This window comes from Helianthus annuus, chromosome 3, assembly GCF_002127325.2.
Source record: "Helianthus annuus cultivar XRQ/B chromosome 3, HanXRQr2.0-SUNRISE, whole genome shotgun sequence".
NCBI classification, from domain to species: Eukaryota; Viridiplantae; Streptophyta; class Magnoliopsida; order Asterales; family Asteraceae; genus Helianthus; species Helianthus annuus.
Window position 1 is genome coordinate 162509997 of NC_035435.2, and position 20571 is coordinate 162530567.

The 20571-nt window shown below is 36.4% G+C and overlaps 1 protein-coding gene across 1 annotated transcript; it reads right to left on the minus strand.

Annotated features, from left to right (window-relative positions):
- Nucleotides 1-464: 464 nt before the first annotated feature.
- LOC110930410 (wall-associated receptor kinase 2) lies at nucleotides 465-19754 on the minus strand. The gene is made up of 3 exons (XM_022173709.2): nucleotides 18889-19754; nucleotides 1966-2133; nucleotides 465-1745 (listed from the first exon to the last, which is right to left on the minus strand). Exons 1-3 carry the CDS (start codon nucleotides 19745-19747, stop codon nucleotides 538-540), a joined length of 2235 nt encoding a protein of 744 aa, XP_022029401.2. The 5' UTR covers nucleotides 19748-19754; the 3' UTR covers nucleotides 465-537.
- Between the last annotated feature and the right edge of the window lie 817 nt (nucleotides 19755-20571).

The following is a 20571-nucleotide window of genomic DNA, read 5'->3' on the forward strand; positions in this document are numbered from 1 at the left end:
AGGTATCTTATAGTTAGTCGGTTTAGTTGTAGAGTTCATTAGAGTTTGTTGCTCTTTTCTTTTCCTTTCACATAGATAGAAATGTGTATTCATTTGTTAGTTAGTTGAGCTGATCATATGTTGAGCCTAAATTCACTTCCATTTTTCTCTCTACATTATATTACTTTCTAAACATGAATCCACGAGCTTTGTTATGTACCCAAAAATAGTAATGAGAAACAAACACAACTGGACTTCTATCCTACTAGCAACAATATAGTTTTTGACCCAGGCTACCCAATTCAACATTAACTGTTTCCCTCTGTTGTTACAAAAGAAAAAAAATGGCCTGAAACCATAAGAAATGTGTTTCACTTGAAAACTCATTTAGACATTTTCATGTGGTGCTACTTTTGAAATTTTCCAAATCATTACAACGAAGTATTGCGATAAAAAACATTGAATACAACAATTATAACCTTATAACTAACCATAATTGGTGCAAAGAAGATGGTGATGCTCATACATGAATCGACACTATAAGAAGCACCAAAAACATTAACGTGGTTTGTTTTCTTCAAAGGACATGTATGTGATGCTTGAGTAAGATTTCCTGTTAATAGTATCATTCGAAATTAAAGGGGCCTCATAAAGATCAGATTGCTCAACTTCTAGCGTTAAACTTCTAGTCTCATGAAACGATTGTTGTTGAATCCAAGGATGAGTTGTGAATTTCCTCAAACTATCTAGTTCCATTGCCACCTCTTTCATTGTAGGTCTATCCTGACCTTGTGGACTAAGGCATCTTTTTACCAGATCACCTACAACTTGTATTTGCTCAAGTGTCCCTTCACGTAATATGCGAGGTTCAACAATTCCATATAAACGGCTTTCAGTAACTGAATTGACAAAATATGTTGCTAAGTTCTTTTCAACATTGGACCTATCAACACCAATTGGCTTTTTCCCCGTTATGAGTTCCGCAAGGACCACTCCAAAGCTATATACATCACTCTTCTCAGTTAGTTGGCTCGTGTTGAAGTACTCAGGATCCAAATACCCAAGTGTGCCTTGAATAAGAGTAGTTACCTGTTCGTGATCTAATGGGACTAACCTTGATGCACCAAAATCTGAAATTTTTGCGGTGTAGTGTTCATCTAATAATATGTTGGTAGACTTAACATCTCTGTGTATGATAGGCATAATAGTTTCAGAATGAAGGTATGCAAGTGCACCAGCAACTTCAACAGCTACTCTCAATCGATTTTCCCATGATAACCAACTCATTCCACCCAATCTAGAATGAATGTGATGAAAAAGAGTATTATTTGAGATGAAATCATATACTAGTATAGGGACTTCCTCTTCCAAGCAACACCCCAAAAGATTTACAACATTTCGATGGATGACTTGTGTAAGGATCAAGACTTCATTTATGAACTGCTCTGCTTGACCAATATCCACTATTTTAGACTTTTTTATTGCAACCACACGTTTATCAGACAAAACGCCCTTGTACACTATGCCATAGCCACCTTGGCCAATAATATTCGCTTGAGAATAATTATTAGTTGCTTTACGTAGTTGTGCAACGCTGAACAAGGTCATTGCCTCCCGGGACCCTTGTGAATTGATCTTTTGTTTTAGCAAAAGGCCCCCATTTTGCTCAAAAAACTTTTCTCTAAGCTTCATTAGCTTCTTCCTCCTTATACCATAAAATATCCCGGATATACTTGATAGTATTGCTAATGGGCCAAACACCATTGCTGCAAGTAAATTTAAAAAGAAATTCAATTAGTTGTTTGATTAGCGGTTGTTGTGCTAAGTGAACACAATTGTTTAAAACTGAGTTATTTGAAAAAAATGATTTTGAAAGTTATTATAGTTTAAATACACATATTAATAAAAACGAACATTTTGAAAAAGATGATTTTCAAAGTTATACTACTTTACATACACATATGTATACTTCCATGAAAAAATTACCTATGATGAATATGGTTGGAAACTTTGAGCGGTTAGGATATAGACACCCATTTTCTATTTTTGCATCACCAAAAGATCCTGGTGGACAAGTACAATTATAACCCCCTAGAGTATTTAAGCAATCACCATAGCAATGGCTGATTCCTGGATTCGCGCATTCATTGATGTCTATGAAAAGAAAATTGAATAGAATGGTTAAAGAATGTAGAAAACATCATAATTTATATCTTTGTTTAACAACTTAGATATCATGTGGATTGACTTACAAGTCAAGAACCTAACTCTGTGATACTATTGTAGCTACTTGAAAACTATCAAATTGAATTGGTTAGAAAACAATATATCATTGAAGGTTGCATGAGATGAGATGATGGACATGAATACATGAAATTAAGTCACCTAAATGGTGGACTTCATGTAAGAATCTAAGTTGGATAAAAATGGAAACATATAAAGCCTCGTAGGCCTCGTAGTTAATTTACTTGGACTCACATAGTACAATTAAAAATGTTTATATTTTTGTGCCAAATTATGGTTAATTCAATTTCCAGGTTTTGTTAGGGAAATTGAGTAACACGTGTTTATTAAAAGTAGGGTGGGTTAATGTACATCATGTACGTTATTAGTTTGAGAAGCGTATGAGCCACCGGAATGCGACATATAGCTTGAGTCGAGAGGTATATGTGTCCGCACCATAGCTACGTACAAAATTAAATAACTACATACAAATTACGCAACATATATGAATAATTACACACAATAACTCGCAACATATATAAATAATTACTTACGCAACTTAGATAAATATTTACTCAACATTTTACTTATGCACTTATGCATTTATGTTTATACTTATGCACTTATGTTTATATTTATGCAAGTAATGTTTATAATTACGCACATATATACGTAATTACGTACATCATACACATAATTCATTGGCGTTTTTTAAATGTTGAATTCTTTTAGAAAAAGGTATAACAATCCTATAATTAAATTAAAGATAATAAATGTTCAATGGTATATATTTTTAAACAAAAAACAAAATATATAAAAGTAATATGTATTTGAAAAAAAAATGGTGAAACTAGATACAATTTTTAATTTATATTTGATTTTGTCTGGCCAAATAATGCTAATATGGCACCCATACCACTTGTAGGTCCTTATAATGATCTTATAACACCTATTCCTTGTTGTTAATGCATAAATAAGTGTGGAATCCAAGTTTATACACAAACCGAAGCAAGAACACGATCAATAACAAGTGTATATAATATCACTTTAAAGTTTCTTTGTATTGATTTCACCAGAGTAAGAGTACAATGAATACAAAATATGACCCCACTCTTTAAAATGTGCTCTCTCTGTTTCAAAATGAACAATTGTTTTATTTATACAGTAGGTTAAAACCCCGTGTATTACACGGGTTGAATACATATAATTTTATATACCAGATAATAAAAAAAATATATCTTTAAAAATCTCGTTTATCAGACGGGTTAAATAAATGTAATTCTATATACCAAATAATAAAACAATATATATTTAAAAATCTCGTTTATTACATGGGTTGAATAAACGTAATTTTATATATTAAATAATAAAAAGTTGTATTTTTAAGAACCCCGTGTATTGTATGTGTTAAGTAAATTTAATTTTTGTAGGTCCCTTTTCTCGGAGGATCGAGAACAACCTAAACCTTGTTATACTAACTCACTAGCGAGTGCGGAATCCAAGCTAGTAGGCAAACCGGGATGAAGCAAGAACAAACACAAGAACACACAAAGTTCACCGATTAACACCACTGTATTAATACGTATGAAGGTTTACGGTTACAAGCACAAGGTTTACAATCTGTTTGCAAACTCTCTAAAGTATGTGTGTGTGTGTTTTTCAGCAGAGTTTCTCTAACTCTCTATGTGTGCATCCCACCACACTAACACACTGCATGGGTATTTATACCCATACATAACAGGTCTTGGTCGAAGGATCGATAGATGGTCCGAAGGATCATCTATCGATGACAGGGAGCTCGAACGATCAGCATGGACATCGAAGGATCATCCTTCGATGTCTAATGGTTGAACCATGGTCGAACCATATCTTTCGAGCACCTCGAAGGATGATGCGTATCCTTCGAGGCTATCCTTCGATCCAGATAAACATCATGTTGTCCAAGTCAAACTAGGAGGATAGTTGACTTGGTCAACTTACAGACTGACTTTGGACATCGTTTACATACAGACCGAATACAGACAAAGTACAGACACAAGTGCACCAACAAACTCCCCCTTGGCTGTAGCTTTGTCTTTATCTTCTATAGTTGCAGACTCGTCTTGAACTTCGACGGTCTTTGGTCTTCGAGTTACCAAAACTCTGATGTCCTTTCAAGTCTTCAATGTCGGAGGATCTTCAAAGTCTTCACGCCTTGAAAGCAGAGAGTGTATCAACAAACTACCCGTATCATGTAGGAAGTGTGTTGACAAACTCCCCCTTAACATAAGCTCCCCCTTGAGTTATGCTCGTGAATGGACTTTATCTTTATGAAGTGAGATCCTTGTGGTGTTGAGGATGGTCAGCGGCTACTCGATCATCTTCATCAGTTGAGTGTCTTCTCGTCGTGTCTTCATTCCAAAGCTTGTCATCGACCATGTTCTCCTAGCCTTTAGAATCTGCACATGCAAGAAATCTAAACGCGTAATGAGAACAACTGCTTGGAACATAGTATAAGCAAATGACACACGAATGACCATGTCACAATCAAACACCGTCCGACAGTTTGAAAGTTTAATAAATTTGTCAATTTAAGTCTTTAACTTTCAAAACCATGCAAATTTCGACCGTTTATGAAGATTTAGTCAGTTCGGTTTTCGTTCAGGTTTCAGGTAACGAAGACTCGAGCTCCAACATCGTATGATCGAAAATAAAGTAGAAAGAAAATCTTTTTGGCTTTTATAAAGTTTATATTAAAACACACCTAAAATCTTTTTGGTATTTTTGAAAGAAAAAGACAACAATTTAAAATCCTTTGAGTGTTATCAAACGACATCACCGCTAATGTCGTGCTGATATGCACCAAACGACGAAACTGTTTAAAAGAAAAACAATAAAGGTTAAGCAGTAAATAAATAAATATATACAAACATTCTTTTTGCGAGTTTCGAGGGTAAGAGAATCATATCAGTGTACGGTCATGCCAAAACACTCCTGTTGTTCAGTTAATTGACATTAAAATAAGCATCCTATAACAATTATCGGTATTGTTGTCCACTTAAGCTCAACTTATCAGATGTAATCATGTTTAGAGGATACGTTAATGTATGATTTATACTTACCGACCGGTGTTCATCCACATCACGACACATTCCCGTATCAAGGTATGCACGAGAGTTCATCTTACCGGTGAGTATACCGATTATCATCTGTTTGACCGTATAAATTGTGAGATACTCACTTATTTTGATTTGAAAACAAGTCCTATGTGATATAATCACTTATTGATGAGGAACTTGATTTTCGTATGCATGAGGGCACAGGTGCAAGTCCGTGAACAGGTCAGTACTTCCGTACAGCAGAGAGACGAACTTGACACCCGGATAAATGTGATATTTTTATCACTTATTTGATTTGGACATGTGATTGTTTATCACTTATTGAGGTCGAATGCAGTATGTAATATGTACACGTATGTATAGTATCATGGAAGATCTAGACTTGCGTCCCCGTTATTTTTCGGTAAAAGATACAACCATGATACCCAGATGATAAGCAGCATAAAGACCGAATATCTCAGAACCTCGGCAATCTATCAAACGAAATTTCGGTACTAAGACCATATGCCAATGAATGGTTCCCACCTGGTCTTCAGTCGATTAAGATTTATATCACCCTGCACACTTTAAAATGATTGTGAGCCTACCGATACATCTTATATAGAGCTGCTTATCGTTTTGCATTTAAGGTTTAAAGAGGTTTGGATAGACCACTGATGTACTATCATTTTCTCTTTTACTCGCCAGGAAACTCATTTTTGTTTTTCTATTGTTTTTGTGTTTTTGAAATTTTTCGATGTTTTTGTATTTTCCGATTTTTGGATAAACTCCCCCTAAAATCAACAAACTAAGATAAATTAAAAACACACAAAGATATTTACAAAAATGATTTTCCGATGTTGGTTTACTCTTGCTTGACCTTAATGCCATTTACCAATAATAAGAAGTCAAATCTAGATTTGTCAAAAGCTTTGGTAAATAAGTCGGCACGTTGGTCATCGGTGTGGACCTTAACAACATCGATTAGCCTTTTCTCAAAGCAATCACGTATGAAGTGATATTTGATTTCGATGTGTTTGGTCTTTGAATGCTGCACAGGATTTTTAGTGATATCTAAAGCAGCAGAATTATCAACGTATATGGGAGTAGTTAGGAATTCAAAACCGTAGTCCCGCAATTGTTGTTGGATCCAAAGAACTTGTGAACAACAACTTGAGGCAGCAATGTATTCAGCTTCGCATGTTGATGTAGCGACACACGTCTGCTTCTTGCACTGCCAGGTGACTAGGCGATTTCCTAAAAACTGACATCCAGCCGTTGTGGATTTGCCGTCGATTTTACATCCGCCAAAATCAGAATCACTGAATGCGACCAAGTCAAAGTTATTATCCCTAGGATACCACAGACCGGTGTCTGGATAAGCCTTCAAATAACGAAAAATCCTTTTGACAGCTGCAAGATGTGAGGCCTTTGGGTTGACTTGATATCTGGCAAGCAGGCATGTTGGGTACATTATATCTGGCCTTGATGCTGTGAGGTACATAAGGGATCCGATCATCGCGCGATAGTATGAAGGGCTAACAGGTTCACCCTTCAAGATGTCTCCAACATATTTAGTCTGATGGATGAATATCCCAGACTCCGTTTGTTGCACTTGTAGGCCCAAAAAGAAATTCATTTCCCCCATAGCACTCATCTCGAACTTATCCTGCATGATGCGCTCGAAATTCCTACACAAAACATCATTAGTAGAACCAAAAATAATATCATCAACATATACCTGTACCAGAAGAAGATCTCCATCTTGTTCTTTGATGAAGAGAGTACAATCGATAAGACCTCTTCGAAAACCGTTCTCCAGCAAATATGTAGATAAGGTTGCATACCAAGCTCGTGGCGCTTGATGAAGACCATAGAGAGCTTTGTTGAGCAACCAAACCCGATCGGGATGAACAGGATCTTCAAAACCTGGAGGCTGTTCGACATATACCTCTTCTTCAACCACACCATGTAGAAATGCACTTTTGACGTCCATCTGGTAAACCTTGAATCCTTTGAATGAGGCATAAGCCAGAAAGATCCGAATAGCTTCCAGACGTGCAACTGGTGCATAGACTTCGTTGTAGTCGATCCCTTCTATCTGACGAAAACCTTGAACGACTAAACGAGCTTTGTTCCGAATAACCACTCCACGGTCGTCTTTCTTGCATTTGAAGACCCATCGAGTGCCAATCTTCTTGTAGTTCTCAGGTTTTTCAACAAGCTTCCAAACACCAAGCTTGTGAAATTGCTGTAATTCTTCTTGCATGGCTTCAACCCAAGCACTGTCTTTCAAAGCTTCTTTCCACGACTTTGGTTCTTCTTGTGACACATAACACGCGAAGGACCAGTCATTTTGTTGACCAGATTCTCTTATAGCTGAATACAAACCAGCATTCCGGTTGTTTCTCAGCTGATTACGCGTCTGCACCCCGCGATGGACATCTCCTATGATATTCTGCTGGGGATGGGTATCGTGAATCCGCATTTCAGGATTATCTGGCACACGAGCATTGATACCCAAATTATTCAGATTAAGATCGACAACCAACTCTACACCAGGAATGTGGTTAGAGGTGGATGCATTCCCTTCAGCAGTATCGACATTCTGCATATGAGGTGTATCACCAGAGGCACCTTGAACAGGAGCAGCTGGAGCTGAAGATCCTTCGGCTGCATCATGATATTCATCATCTTCAGAAGAGTCATTATAATCAGCAGCATCTTCATAAACCTCATTTTGAACCATATTGTTGACTGACGTAGAAGCTTGAGGGTCAACAACAATAGGTCTGACCAATGGCGAGACAGCAGCGTTATCACTTTCCAACAACATCCGAGCCGCTGCTGATTCTTCGTCAAAGGTTGGCAGATTGAAGGAGTCAAATAGCCCATCATAATCGAACATCCACGGATCACCCGGAGCCCTAACAGGACTCGTGTACCTTTGAACCCTAACTTCGCTCCATAGTTCAATCTTTTTAGTAGCTAGATTCCAAACACGAAAATTCGGAGTAGCATATCCAAGGAAGAAACCCTCGATAGCTTTTGCACCAAACTTTCCATCCGGCTCAATCATCGTACAGGGAGCACCAAACGGTTCAAGGTATGAAAGATCCGGTTTCCTTCTTTGAAGGAGTTCGAAACAAGTCTTGCCATGTCTCTTAACTGTAAGAACTCTGTTCAACGTGTAGCAAGCGGCCGAAACAGCCTCTCCCCAGAATTGAATAGGGAGTTCCGACTCTACTAACATTGTTCTTGCAGTTTCAATAATAGTTCGATTCTTCCTCTCAGCGACACCATTTTGTTGTGGAGTATAACGAGAACTGTACTCATGAAGAATGCCTTTAGAAGTACAAAACTCATCCATAACTTGATTCTTGAATTCAGTTCCATTGTCGCTTCGGATCCTTTTCACTTTCAACGTATAGAGATTCTCCAACATTGTAAGAAGATCCTTGAGGATGCCAGGAGTTTCACTTTTGTGTGCCATAAAAGATACCCAAGAAAATCTAGAGTAGTCATCAGTAACTACTAAACAATAAGCATCACCAAACGTTGTCTTGTGCTTCATAGGTCCAAAAAGGTCCATATGAAGACGTTCGAGAGGCATGCTAACAGTGTTGATTTTCTTCAAAGGGTGAGACTTCTTCGTTTGCTTCCCCTTTTGACACGAGACACATATATCTTGTAGATGAAAACTTCTCACAGGCACACCATTCACAAGATTATTTTTCACCAAATGGTTCATTTTTCTCAAGTGAATGTGTCCCATTCTTCTGTGCCAAGATATAGACTCCTTTTCTGTGGCTTTTGAGACAAAACAAGTAACTTGTGCAGATGTAGTAATCGCTTGGCTCATATCGAGAATATAAAGATCATTAACTCTCGGAGCCGATAAGAGAATCCATTCTTGTGGAATTTTGAATCCAGGTTTCAGCACATAGCAGCCAGCATCATCAAAAATCACTGAGAACTTTTTATCGCAGATTTGCGACACACTGAGAAGATTGTGATCAATTTGCTTCACATAATTGATCTTATCAAAGCACACGATGCCATTAGAGATACTTCCTTCTCCAGTGATGTATCCTCCTTTATCACCCGCAAAAGCAACATACCCTCCTCTAATATTTCTCACGTCATACAGGAGCCGTAAGTCGCCAGTCATGTGCCTGGATGCTCCACTATCAACAATCCAATGACTATTAATAGTTCCTCCTAGAACATCCTGCACATGTCAAATAAACACATCAGTTGAGAATGGGGACCCAAGCCTTAGTGGTCTTGGGTCGTCCCTTGGCATCACGATACGTAAGCTCTATCTCTTGATGGTTTTCAAGAACAACTGCTCCCCCTGAATTGTCACCCGACTTAGGTAACCAAGTTTGTCTGTGCCTACCAGTTTTTGAAGATGCTGGTTTTACAGGTTGTGACACACTCGGTTCCTTTTGTACTGTTTTAACTTCAGATTTTAAAGCTTTTTCAACAGTTTTTATGTTCTTACGTCGTTGTTTAGTCTCTTGTTCTTTTACAGTTCGTTTATCTTGTTTAGGTGAAACTGACCGACGTTGAGGGTGAACTGCTTCAGGTGGAGCCTTTTCAACCAACTTCTTCTTTGGAGCATTTGGGCAATTTCTGATAATGTGCCCAATTTCTCCACATTTGAAACAAGTTCTCCTTTCAACAGACTTAGGAGAACTTGATCGACTACCAGATGTTGAGCTTGTAGAACCTGAGGTACTTGCTTTTTCATCACACCCGTTTGTGTGTTGGGTGTAATTGTTATCACTGTTTCGTTTCAAAATCTTGACTTGTTGTACAAAATCAGTGTTTGATTTGTTTTCAAAAGTCTCAATTTTATCTGTACCTTTTGATGCTACAAACTTAACATCTTTTCCTTTCTTCATGTAACGAGCTCCTTTTGATTCAACTTTAGCCTTTGGCTTTGGAGCTCGTTGTGGTGGTTTACCCTTAGAAGCAATAGGTTGTCGAGTGATTGGAGATTTTTGATTACTAAATTGTTTCCTAACCTCAGCCTTAGGAATTGGATCACATTGTGTTACCACAATTCCTGGAAGTGTTTTTCCCAAAAATCTGTTTGTATTGTCTTCAAAGACTTTGTCAATCAAAGATTTATTTACATTCTTAATTGGAAAAACATGATCTGAGTAGATTTTATTATCTCCAACCAAAGTGTACAACACATTACTGCTTTTAACAGTAGACACACCTGTCTTATCAACCTTGACAGGATCAATCACTTGCTTCTCAACAGATGGAGCCTCAGGAGTATCAGGATCACAAAGGATGTGATTCTCTCGAGGAATATCTACTCCTTTCATCTTGCTAAGTGATTTATCCTGATCACTTACAGCCACATCTGATTCATCATCCGATGTCTCATAGTCCTCGATAATTGGAGGACTTTGTTTCATGGATGGTGAAGTTTCTTGTTCCTTAGGGGCTGTGTTTGAAGAACTGTCCGATTTGAACCCTAGGCCAGTAGAAAATTCCTCAAAGTTCAAAGGCACACTGGATTCATACCGAGGCATTTCCTCATCATCGGGCATCTTGGTATAGTTGTCCATCAAAGGGGGTGGACACGACTTATACCCTACACCTTTCACGTTACCTTTCAGTTGTTGAACGTCTATGATGTGATCAAGCACAAATCGGGAGTTAGAATAACTATCCAATTTCTGTTTGATCGCATCATGCTTGCATTGGGCAATGGCTAATTGCTTCTTAGTTTCTTCCACAAGGTTAATGTATTCATTTATACTTACTTGTTTGTGGTAAACTACTTTGTTAACCTCGGACACATTTTTCTTTAATGTTTCTATTACAGATTTAAATTCTTTTTCATTCCGGGTTAAAGCCATGTTTGCCTCTTGGCATTTTGACAGTTCAATAACCAAATTCTGATTATGACTATGAAGCTTTTCTGATTCAAGCTTCATATCTGCACATGATTTACAAACACTAGGAGCAGGAGGTTCAGAAGTTACCTGACTAGTAGAGGCTGAACCATTTGCCATAAAGGCAGTTTGAAAAGAAAAAGCTCCATCTTCAGAAAATAGCTTTTCCAATTCCGTTGATGTAGCAGCAGCCTTCCTAATCAGAATTGATTTCTGACACTTAAGCTCATCAGCTTCATTCAGTAGCTCCTGTATATCATCATCTCCTTCTTCATTCACATCAGGCTCTGAGTGATTATCCCCAGAAACAGAGCCTTCTTCATCCGAACTGCCCGAATACCCAGAACTGTCATCGCTCCCAGAAGATTCTTCTTTATGAACCTGCTCGATGACTTTAGCATACAATGCAGTTCCACTTCCTTGATCTCCTTCACCAAACTGCACTGACCAGTCACATCCTTCATCAGCTTGAACAGCCAAAGCCCGATTGTGATTGTTAGCTCCAGGCTGTCCCTGATTGTTGTTCACTGCCACCATCCTCCTCTCACGGTTTTCTTGTTGGGCATTCACGTTCGTCTGGTTTCTGAAAGGGTTGTGATTGCCGTGTTTTGTTGGTCGAGTGCACTCACGTTTAAAGTGCCCTTTCTCGCCACAGTTAAAGCACGTGACGGCATTAATATCAAACCCATACTTCGTGTTTTTCTTTCCTTCCAACGAAGTTCTTCCAGTTCGTGCCATGAAATCTTTTGCCCTTCTAACCGCACTAGCAAAAGCCCATTTAATATCCATCAACTCCATTTCTTCCTTGTCGATCTGATCATAATCTTCATTGGTCATGTTGATGTTTCCAAGCTGACCAGCTACCAAACCACAGTAAGCACTGACCATGGTGTTGATAATTTCCATATGTTCCTTAGCAACTTCAATGCTAAGGTGTGAAAGATTTGAGTTGTCGACTCGGATTGTGTGATGACTTTGAGACTGAGGTTGAGGATTGCTTGTATAGTGAGCTTGCTGTTGTTGTTGTTGAGGTTGTGGTTGTGGCTGTGTTGGAACAGGAATGTAGGACCTCGGATCGAATTGAGGTTGTGGTGGAGCAGCTGTTGATTGAGAAAATGGAAAGGAACTCGTATTGGACACAAAAGCAGTTTGAAGCTTCGCTTGTTGAACAGAACTAGCTGAAGGACCAAAACCAGGCAAATACATTTCTGTATTCTGAGGAGCTGGAGCACGCCTTGCTTTCCTAATTTCTTCATCATTTTTATGTTCCAGCTTCTGAATGAACTCATAGATGTTAATCTCATCTAGAGCTTTAGTATGCTTCAACAACTCAATAAACGAACTCCATTTTGGGGGTAGGGCGTCAGCAAACCTATTCACCATGTCTTGTTGAGTAGCTGCCACCCCATAAGCACACATTTCACTAATCAAATGATAGAAACGTGTGGTCATATCATTCAGAGTCTCGTTTTCCAAAAACTGAAAGGATTCAAACTCTTTCTTCAACAAATCATGCCTAGACTTTCGAGCAGCTGCATTGCCTTCTCCTCTAGCAACTAAGGCATCCCACAATGCTTTCGTGGTCTTACAATATGAAAACTGATGGTAGATGTCTTTGTTGAGTGCTTGAGTAAGTATGGCATAGGCCTTTTTCTCCAATTCATAAGCCTTCTTGTCATTTTCAAGCATGTTGGCGTAACCTTCTGAAGTGGATGCTCTACTTTCAAGACTTTCGTTGAATGCATTGACAAAACACATCCAAAGGTCGGTGCTTTGTCCTTGAACATATGTGTGAAAACGTCCTTTCCATGACGGAAAATCGTTCATGTGGTTCAGCTTTGGTGGACGATTGTTACTGCCTGTTTCACTTTCACTAATCAGAAGATTCTGAAGACTTTGACTTTGATTGGATACCAAAGCCCATTGACACGAACTTATTGATTGTTGTTGTTTTGGAATGGCACTCGTCATATATTCAGCCATCGACATCTGTTTCAGATCTGGTTGTGGATCCGTACTCCAATCCCAAGGACTTGTGCAACTCATTGTGATCAAAAATTAATAAATAACCTACACACCACAAACTGTTAACAACAAACAGACAACAATTGAAAGATACAATCTGATCGAAAGATCAAGACTTGTTCGAAGGATCAACAGTGATCGAAAGATTACTGTTGAGTTTCGAGCAAAGTCTTCGAAAGATTCTCAATGAAAGATCCTTATCTTTCGACTGATTTATCACGAAAGATTCACAGTTCGAAAGATCTATATCTTTCGAATACTGATCTCGAAAGATTCACAATGAAAGATCCTTATCTTTCGAGATGTATCCTTATCTTTCGGACAACCAACTTTCGAAAAGATTCCAACAACGAAGGATAACCCTTAGACTTCGAAAGACTACTCGAAGGATGCTTATCTTTCGAGCTGCCTTTGATCGAAAGATGTCGAAGGATATCTTTCGATGTCGAAGGATATCTTTCGAACTCTCTGACACACCTGACACGAAAGGACAGGTTGGTGAAAAGTTGATGGGTAGGTGAAGTTGCTTTCGGCAGAAAGTATGTTCTGCACACAAATCTTCACCAACTTTTTGACTTTCAAAAAGTTTGCCAAAACAAGTAACCTTATCCCCAAGTCCAGTCACCGGAAAGATGATCGGAACACGGCCGGAAAAATCAAAGTTTCACAAAAACGATTTTTATGTTACCCAAACCGACCCCGAACACTCCCGATAGGTTTAGTAGCCGTTTTCCAGTTTCAAAATGCAAGGAAACTACCAAAAACGAGTGCTAAACCAAGTGTTCAAACACACCAAAGAACTTGAACAAACCGGTTTTAAACAAGGTAAAGAGCGAGGCTCTGATACCACTTGTAGGTCCGTGTTTCGGGATCCAATCCGTGATTTTCATGATAATGTTCAAAGATGGAAGAGATAAAGAGATGATAAACAAACAACTTTTGTATTAATCCGGTAATAAACATTACAAGTCAGCCCGATTACATGATAACCGAACTAATACCAAAGAAGTATACATCCAGGGAGAAATCAAGTGGTGATTTCTCCCGGTGAGGACTCAAACCTCCATTCACTCTCTAGCACACACTTGTGCTCTCACTCTTGTGTTTTACAAGACAAGGTGTTGGTATTTATACCAAACACAGGTTGCACAGTCGAAGGATAACACTGACTGGTCGATAGATCATCTGTCGACCATCCAGCTTTCGAAAGATACACACATGCCTCGAAGGATACCATATCCTTCGAGGTCCATCTTCAACCTTCGATGGATATCTTTCGAGCTCATCGAAGGATATCAACAATCCTTCGATGCCCTATCCTTCGACACCAATATAAGCAACCATAACTTGTCTAGCAAACACACACGGTCAACCGAATAACCCTCTCGTTTGACCACTTCAAACGAGCGGGTCTATACACGTTCGATAGACCGTTTCACTAACTATTACAAATTCAGCGTAAAATAATAACTAATCTATTCGACAAGCATCGGACACAAAATCTGCATCAACAATTTTATATATTAACTAATGAAAAAAGTTACATTTTTAACACATGTGTTATACGGATTGAACACATCTATACATATAATAAAGTAAATCATATGGGGACACATGGCGCTTTATTAGGTGATCTCAACTATTTTTTCCCGCCTAAATAAATAGATATAGATAATATTTGTTAATAAGATTTAAATAAAAAATATATTATTTTAATCCATAAATTTTATCTTTTACCCTAAACATATAGATATAGATAATATTTGTTAATAAGATTCAAATAAAGAATATATCCTAAACAAATAGATTTAGATAATATTTGCTAATAAAATTCAAATAAAGAATATATATTATTTTAATCTATAAATTTTATCTTTTACTACTTTTTTCCATTTATATTTATCATGTCTTTACTTTATAATAGTGTGATTAATAAAATTGAATTATAATAAAATAAGAATACGTAACTCATGGCTTCTACTAATGTTTTAGATTTTTAATTTAAAAATATAAATGAACCTTTTTCTACTAAAAGCTCCAATTATTGAGGTCGCTGTAAATTCTTTCATCGCCGGAAAACTTCTTTTTGTCCGGAAAACTCAAGTTTTTGGCCGGAAAACTCAACATTTTCGTCCCAAACCTTTTTTATAACCTTAGATCGGACCTTTATGAACCTTTTCCGGCTATCGGAGACTAACAACATTAAGGTTCTGTTAGTCAGTGTCCATTGGAAGCCAATATGTTAATAGTTGGGACAGCCAGTTTTTAAATTGGAACTGCTAGCGGCCAACGATGAATAGTTGAGATTATTAAAATCTAATATTTCTTTCTTTAATTCAACTTTTCCCCAGTTTTTTTGGTGTGAATTTTGATTTTTTATTTTATAATTTTAAGAGGTTTATCCCATGAAATTTATTGTTATTAGAGGTTTGTCCCATGAAATTCAATGTTATTAATGATAATTTATGAATTTATCATGTATGGTCAATCAAAACTATCAAGAGTAGATTAAAAATAATAAGTATATACAAATAATAAATTATATCATTTTTATTAATCAACCCGTGTAACACACGGGGCCATAACCTAGTGTAATTTTATATAACAAACAATAAAAAGTTATATCTTTATAAACCATATGTATTATATGGATTGAATAAATCTAATTTTATATACTACCTAATAAAAAATTATATTTTTAAAAACCCCGTGTATTACACGAATTGCATAAATGTAATTTTGTATAGTAAAAAATAAAAATGTATCTATAAAAAACCTCATTTATTACACGGGTTGAATGAATCTAATAAAAATTTATATTTTAAAAAAAACTAACGGATATACTCGATATACGATGGATGGGGTGATTGCGGTGATGGTTCTTATAAATGTCACGTAAACATAGTGATTACCGTAATTGAGTTGAGAGTTAAACACGAAAATAAAAGTTTAGAACCAATAAACATTGATTAATATTTTTATTTACCCCGTATAAGCATTTTTTAAATAGGTTATACCCTTAATTACTTTAGTTTAATAAAATAAATAAATCATTTAAATAATATTTTAAAATATTATATTATCTCCTATACAAATTGTTTAAATTTATATTAAATTTAATTTTATAACTATCTTTTAATTGATATTAATTATTTATTTATAAAACATAGATGGCTTCAATGAATGACATGTGTCATCCCATTGGTTTCTTTTATTATATATAGATAGATAGATATAGATGTATTTATGAATTTTATTAGTTATCAAATAAGAGTTTGAATCTTTTTCTCATTGTAATCGAGTTATTTATGGTGGCTATATAATCCAATCGAGCTTGTGATTAGGATTATGAGAGATTAATCTAGTTTTGAGTTATTTTTTAGATTAATAATTTCGAAGAGCTTATTTCATAATTGTGTGTTTTTATTGTTTGATATCAACTGAGACTTGAAAGTGTTTCATCTATTGACCTACATCAGTTTACTCGGTTTCCCTATAGCTACGAATATTTTACTCAATTTCCAATTTCCCCTTCAATTTTTAAACTCTTACCAATTTCTATTTCTATCTAACTTAAAGTATAAAGTCGGTAGTTTCTTTTCACAACTTTGATTTTAATTTTACTTTTAGCATTTTCACAACCACCCTCTAACATTTGTAAATTACATTTTGGCACATAAATTTTTCCTTTTCATACCCTCTACTTTTGTAATTTACATTTATACCTATACTTTGATAATTTACGTTTTTGGTACATATGATTTATACTTACCCCTCAACTTTTAAAATTTACACTTTTACGTTTCGACGCAAATTTGGTCTACGCTTTCGTGCTTTATTTTGTATGTTTCCTACACATGAATCGGGTCGCATATAATATGTTTTGACTTGACGGTATAAATTCGAGTTAATCAGGTCATATAATACGTTATGATTGTACAGAATAAACTCGATTTATTTTACGTTTTGATCCAATCGCTAAGCAACTATATGTTATATTGAGTTCAATCGAATACATCAAAACGTGCGTTTTCATATGATTAACGCATCACATAACGCTTGGACTAATCCGTTTAACGTTTACGATGTACATCAAACTCAAACGCATTTCCTAGAACAACTGGTTGGTTGCTTTGGTTGAGTATTAAACGAAGCTATGTTCGATCCATGTAGTTGGTAAGTAAAGTTTTTCTTTTTTTTTTCTTATTTTCTTATATATTTTAGCTTTTGTTCCTTTACTTTAAACAACTATTTTTATATACGTTTCAGTATAAATTCGAGTTCGTCTACGTTTCGACATAAACATTTTAACAAGAATCAAGTTAGGTCAAATATAATACGTTTTCGTTAAATAAAACATTTTACGTGCATATTATTATGTACGTGACGGTATAAATTCGAGTTGGTCAACATTTCAGCGTAAATATTTTTGTAAAACGAGTCAGGTCAAATATAATATGTTTTTATGCTTATTTTATGTACGTTTCGTAAATTTTGTTCTCAACCGAGTGAAGTCAAATTGTGATTTCTTTTTTTCCTTCATTTTTTAAAAACTCTAATTAATCCATATTGATTACACGTGTTTGTTTTTCCTTTATACCCGTGATGTTTTCTATATATGTGTCGGGTCACATATAATACATTATAATAGTACGGCATAAATTCGGTTTACTTTACGTTTTAATCCAATCAAACTGCACGTTTTCATACGCTTAACATATCACATAACGCTTGAACTAATCCATTCAATGTTTGCGATGAACCCACGCCGCAACGCGCGTGGGCATTATTACTAGTTTTATTCTATTCAGGTAGTAATTAGTTAAACAATTAACAACAATAAAATTATTTTACGTATATAATGTTATAATACAACTAAAACAAGCCCATCAAAAAATTGATATTTAATTTATGGAGTAAATTGCCATTTTGGTCCCTGTGGTTTGGTCACTTTCGCCACTTTAGTCCAAAACTCAAACCTTTTGCATCTGAGTCCCTATGGTTTCAGTTTTATTGCCATTTTGGTCCAAAAATAAATCAGATCATATTTGTCTTATAAAATCCTGCTATTTTGTCCTTTTCCACAGGGGCAAAATGGTCATTTCTTTTTTATAAATAAATACCAGATTTTATAAGACAAATATGACCTGATTTGCCTCTGAGGAAAAGGACAAAATTGCAGGATTTTATAAGATAAATATGACCTGATTTTATTTTTGGACCAAAATGGCAATAAAACTGAAACCACAGGGACCCAGATGCAAAAGGTTTGAGTTTTGGACTAAAATGGCAAAAATGACCAAACCTCAGGGACCAAAATGGCAGTTTACTCTAATTTATGTGTCATACGTAGTAATGATGAAAATGATGAGCAATCTTTGTTTTTTCTTAAATAATCACTTTCGTTAAAGATGATGTATAACGGATTATTTAATCCAGAAAAAATAAGTTAACCATAATCAAACTAAATTTAATAGTTATACTATAACCCATTATTATTTAACATCAAATTGTAATAGTCAACTTTAACACACATCAATTTCAAGTAGCCCATTATTTCAAGTAAACCATGCCCATTATTTCAAGTAAACCATTAATACTTGTAAATATATAAGTGTTGAGGTCGTCATTGAAAATGATTTTGATAGATATTTGAAACTGACCTTGGCAACCTGGATCAAGATAGGGGTTACCCTCATAACCATTATTGCATCTACAACGATACCCGCCACCGTCTACCTCATAGCAGGAACTGTTTCCTTTGCATTCTGCAGACTCAGAGCAACCCCCTTCGGGTGCAATTACCCAATCTATCACAACTGGGACAGTGGCCCATATTCGCTCCCAAATATCCGAGGCATTATACAAATCATCGGCACCATGAAACACAAAACTGCCCTGCTCACCAAGAAACGCTAAGCCACATTGGTTGAAAGACCAAACATCTGTGTGGTTTTTGAAGGAGTTAAGTGTAACATTATAGTAATCTAGACCCTTTGGTATAGATGTCTGACAACATCCTGATCCTGAGCACTGTCCATTATCAGGCTCATCTTGATTTGTGCTACATAGTCCCAAACAACCGCTAACAAAGTTGTTTCCTCTAATCAAAGAATAATCATCACACCCAAGGACTGTGAACTTGTTCTTTTCAGAGAAAGTGAATGGACTAGCTATAATAGTCCACCATTCAAATTCATTTCCTATAGTTCCATCTGGGTTGTAGCACCTAAAAGCAGGCCGAGTGCGAATGCGGAACTCTGTATCTGAAATGTTGTATATTTCTATGTTGCTTGAAAGGAGGAACAATTTTGGATCTTCGTTAGACATGTTACAAGTCAAGTAGAACGAGTTGTCAAGGGAACAACCCGTGTCTTTACCAATACCAAACGGGTAAGGAACTGTCACATTCCCACAACGGCTTGGACAGTTCGGCTTTGCTATGTTGTTAATAGCACTTGTGGAGGAACCTTGAGTGTCCAAGGCCATTGTAAAAGGAAATGTAAAAAGAGAGAGGATCATAATATACTGATGAAGCATGTTTCTCCTTTGTCTCCTCTCTTCTATGAGCCAATACTTTTGTGTGAGTCTTTTCGTTTACAATTAAGTTAATTTATAGGGTGTCTGCGCATGGAGCATATATAAACTACCAACTCTAAAAGGACGTGAAAGATTAGAAATTAAATGTTATGCCTTCACACAATCACTTACCAAGAATGATAATTTTTTTTAAAGAAAACTTCGTTAAAACGCACCTCCGACCCAAACGGACAAAAGGCCAAACAACAAACCACACCCCCGACTCAAACGAGCAAAGGACAGATAATTACAACATATACAACGGGTATTTACACCATTCCACCCAACTAATATATTTACAAGGAGATCTTCTAACCCACGCAAAAGCTCTCGACTTTACCTCTCCTAAAATATCACGCGGGCTTCGTCTAATCTGTTGAAAACCAATTCGTTTCTTCCTTTCCAAATACACCAACACGAAATAATCACCAAACCTTATATGAAACTCTTTTCTTTCTTACCTAGATGCATAGTCTAATATACAATCAGTAAGTGCACTTCAAGTTGATAAATGCTGGATGTTGTTGATGTAGGAATCTTCAGGGACTTGTTCTGCATTTGTTGCAAGTCTATGTGATTTCTAAGCACAACTGCGGACTAGTGTGTCCATTAGGGTGTCCGGATTTATGAGAGTTAGTATGTCAGAACTTATAAATTCATGGATATGTCCGCATTTGTAGTTTAGGGTTTTAAGAACTTGTAGTTCTTGCAAGGTTGTCCGAATTTAGGATTTAGCTTGTCAGGACTTGTAGTTCTTTGTTAATAGT

Coding starts and splice junctions, on each gene's coding strand:
- LOC110930410 (XM_022173709.2), bottom strand. CDS start 19,747: ATGATCCTCTCTCTTTTTACATTTCCTTTTACAATGGCCTTGGACACT. Junction 2,134..18,888: donor TCTTGATCCAGGTTGCCAAG/GTCAGTTTCAAA, acceptor TTCTTTTCATAG/ACATCAATGAATGCGCGAAT. Junction 1,746..1,965: donor TCCAACCATATTCATCATAG/GTAATTTTTTCA, acceptor ATTTACTTGCAG/CAATGGTGTTTGGCCCATTA.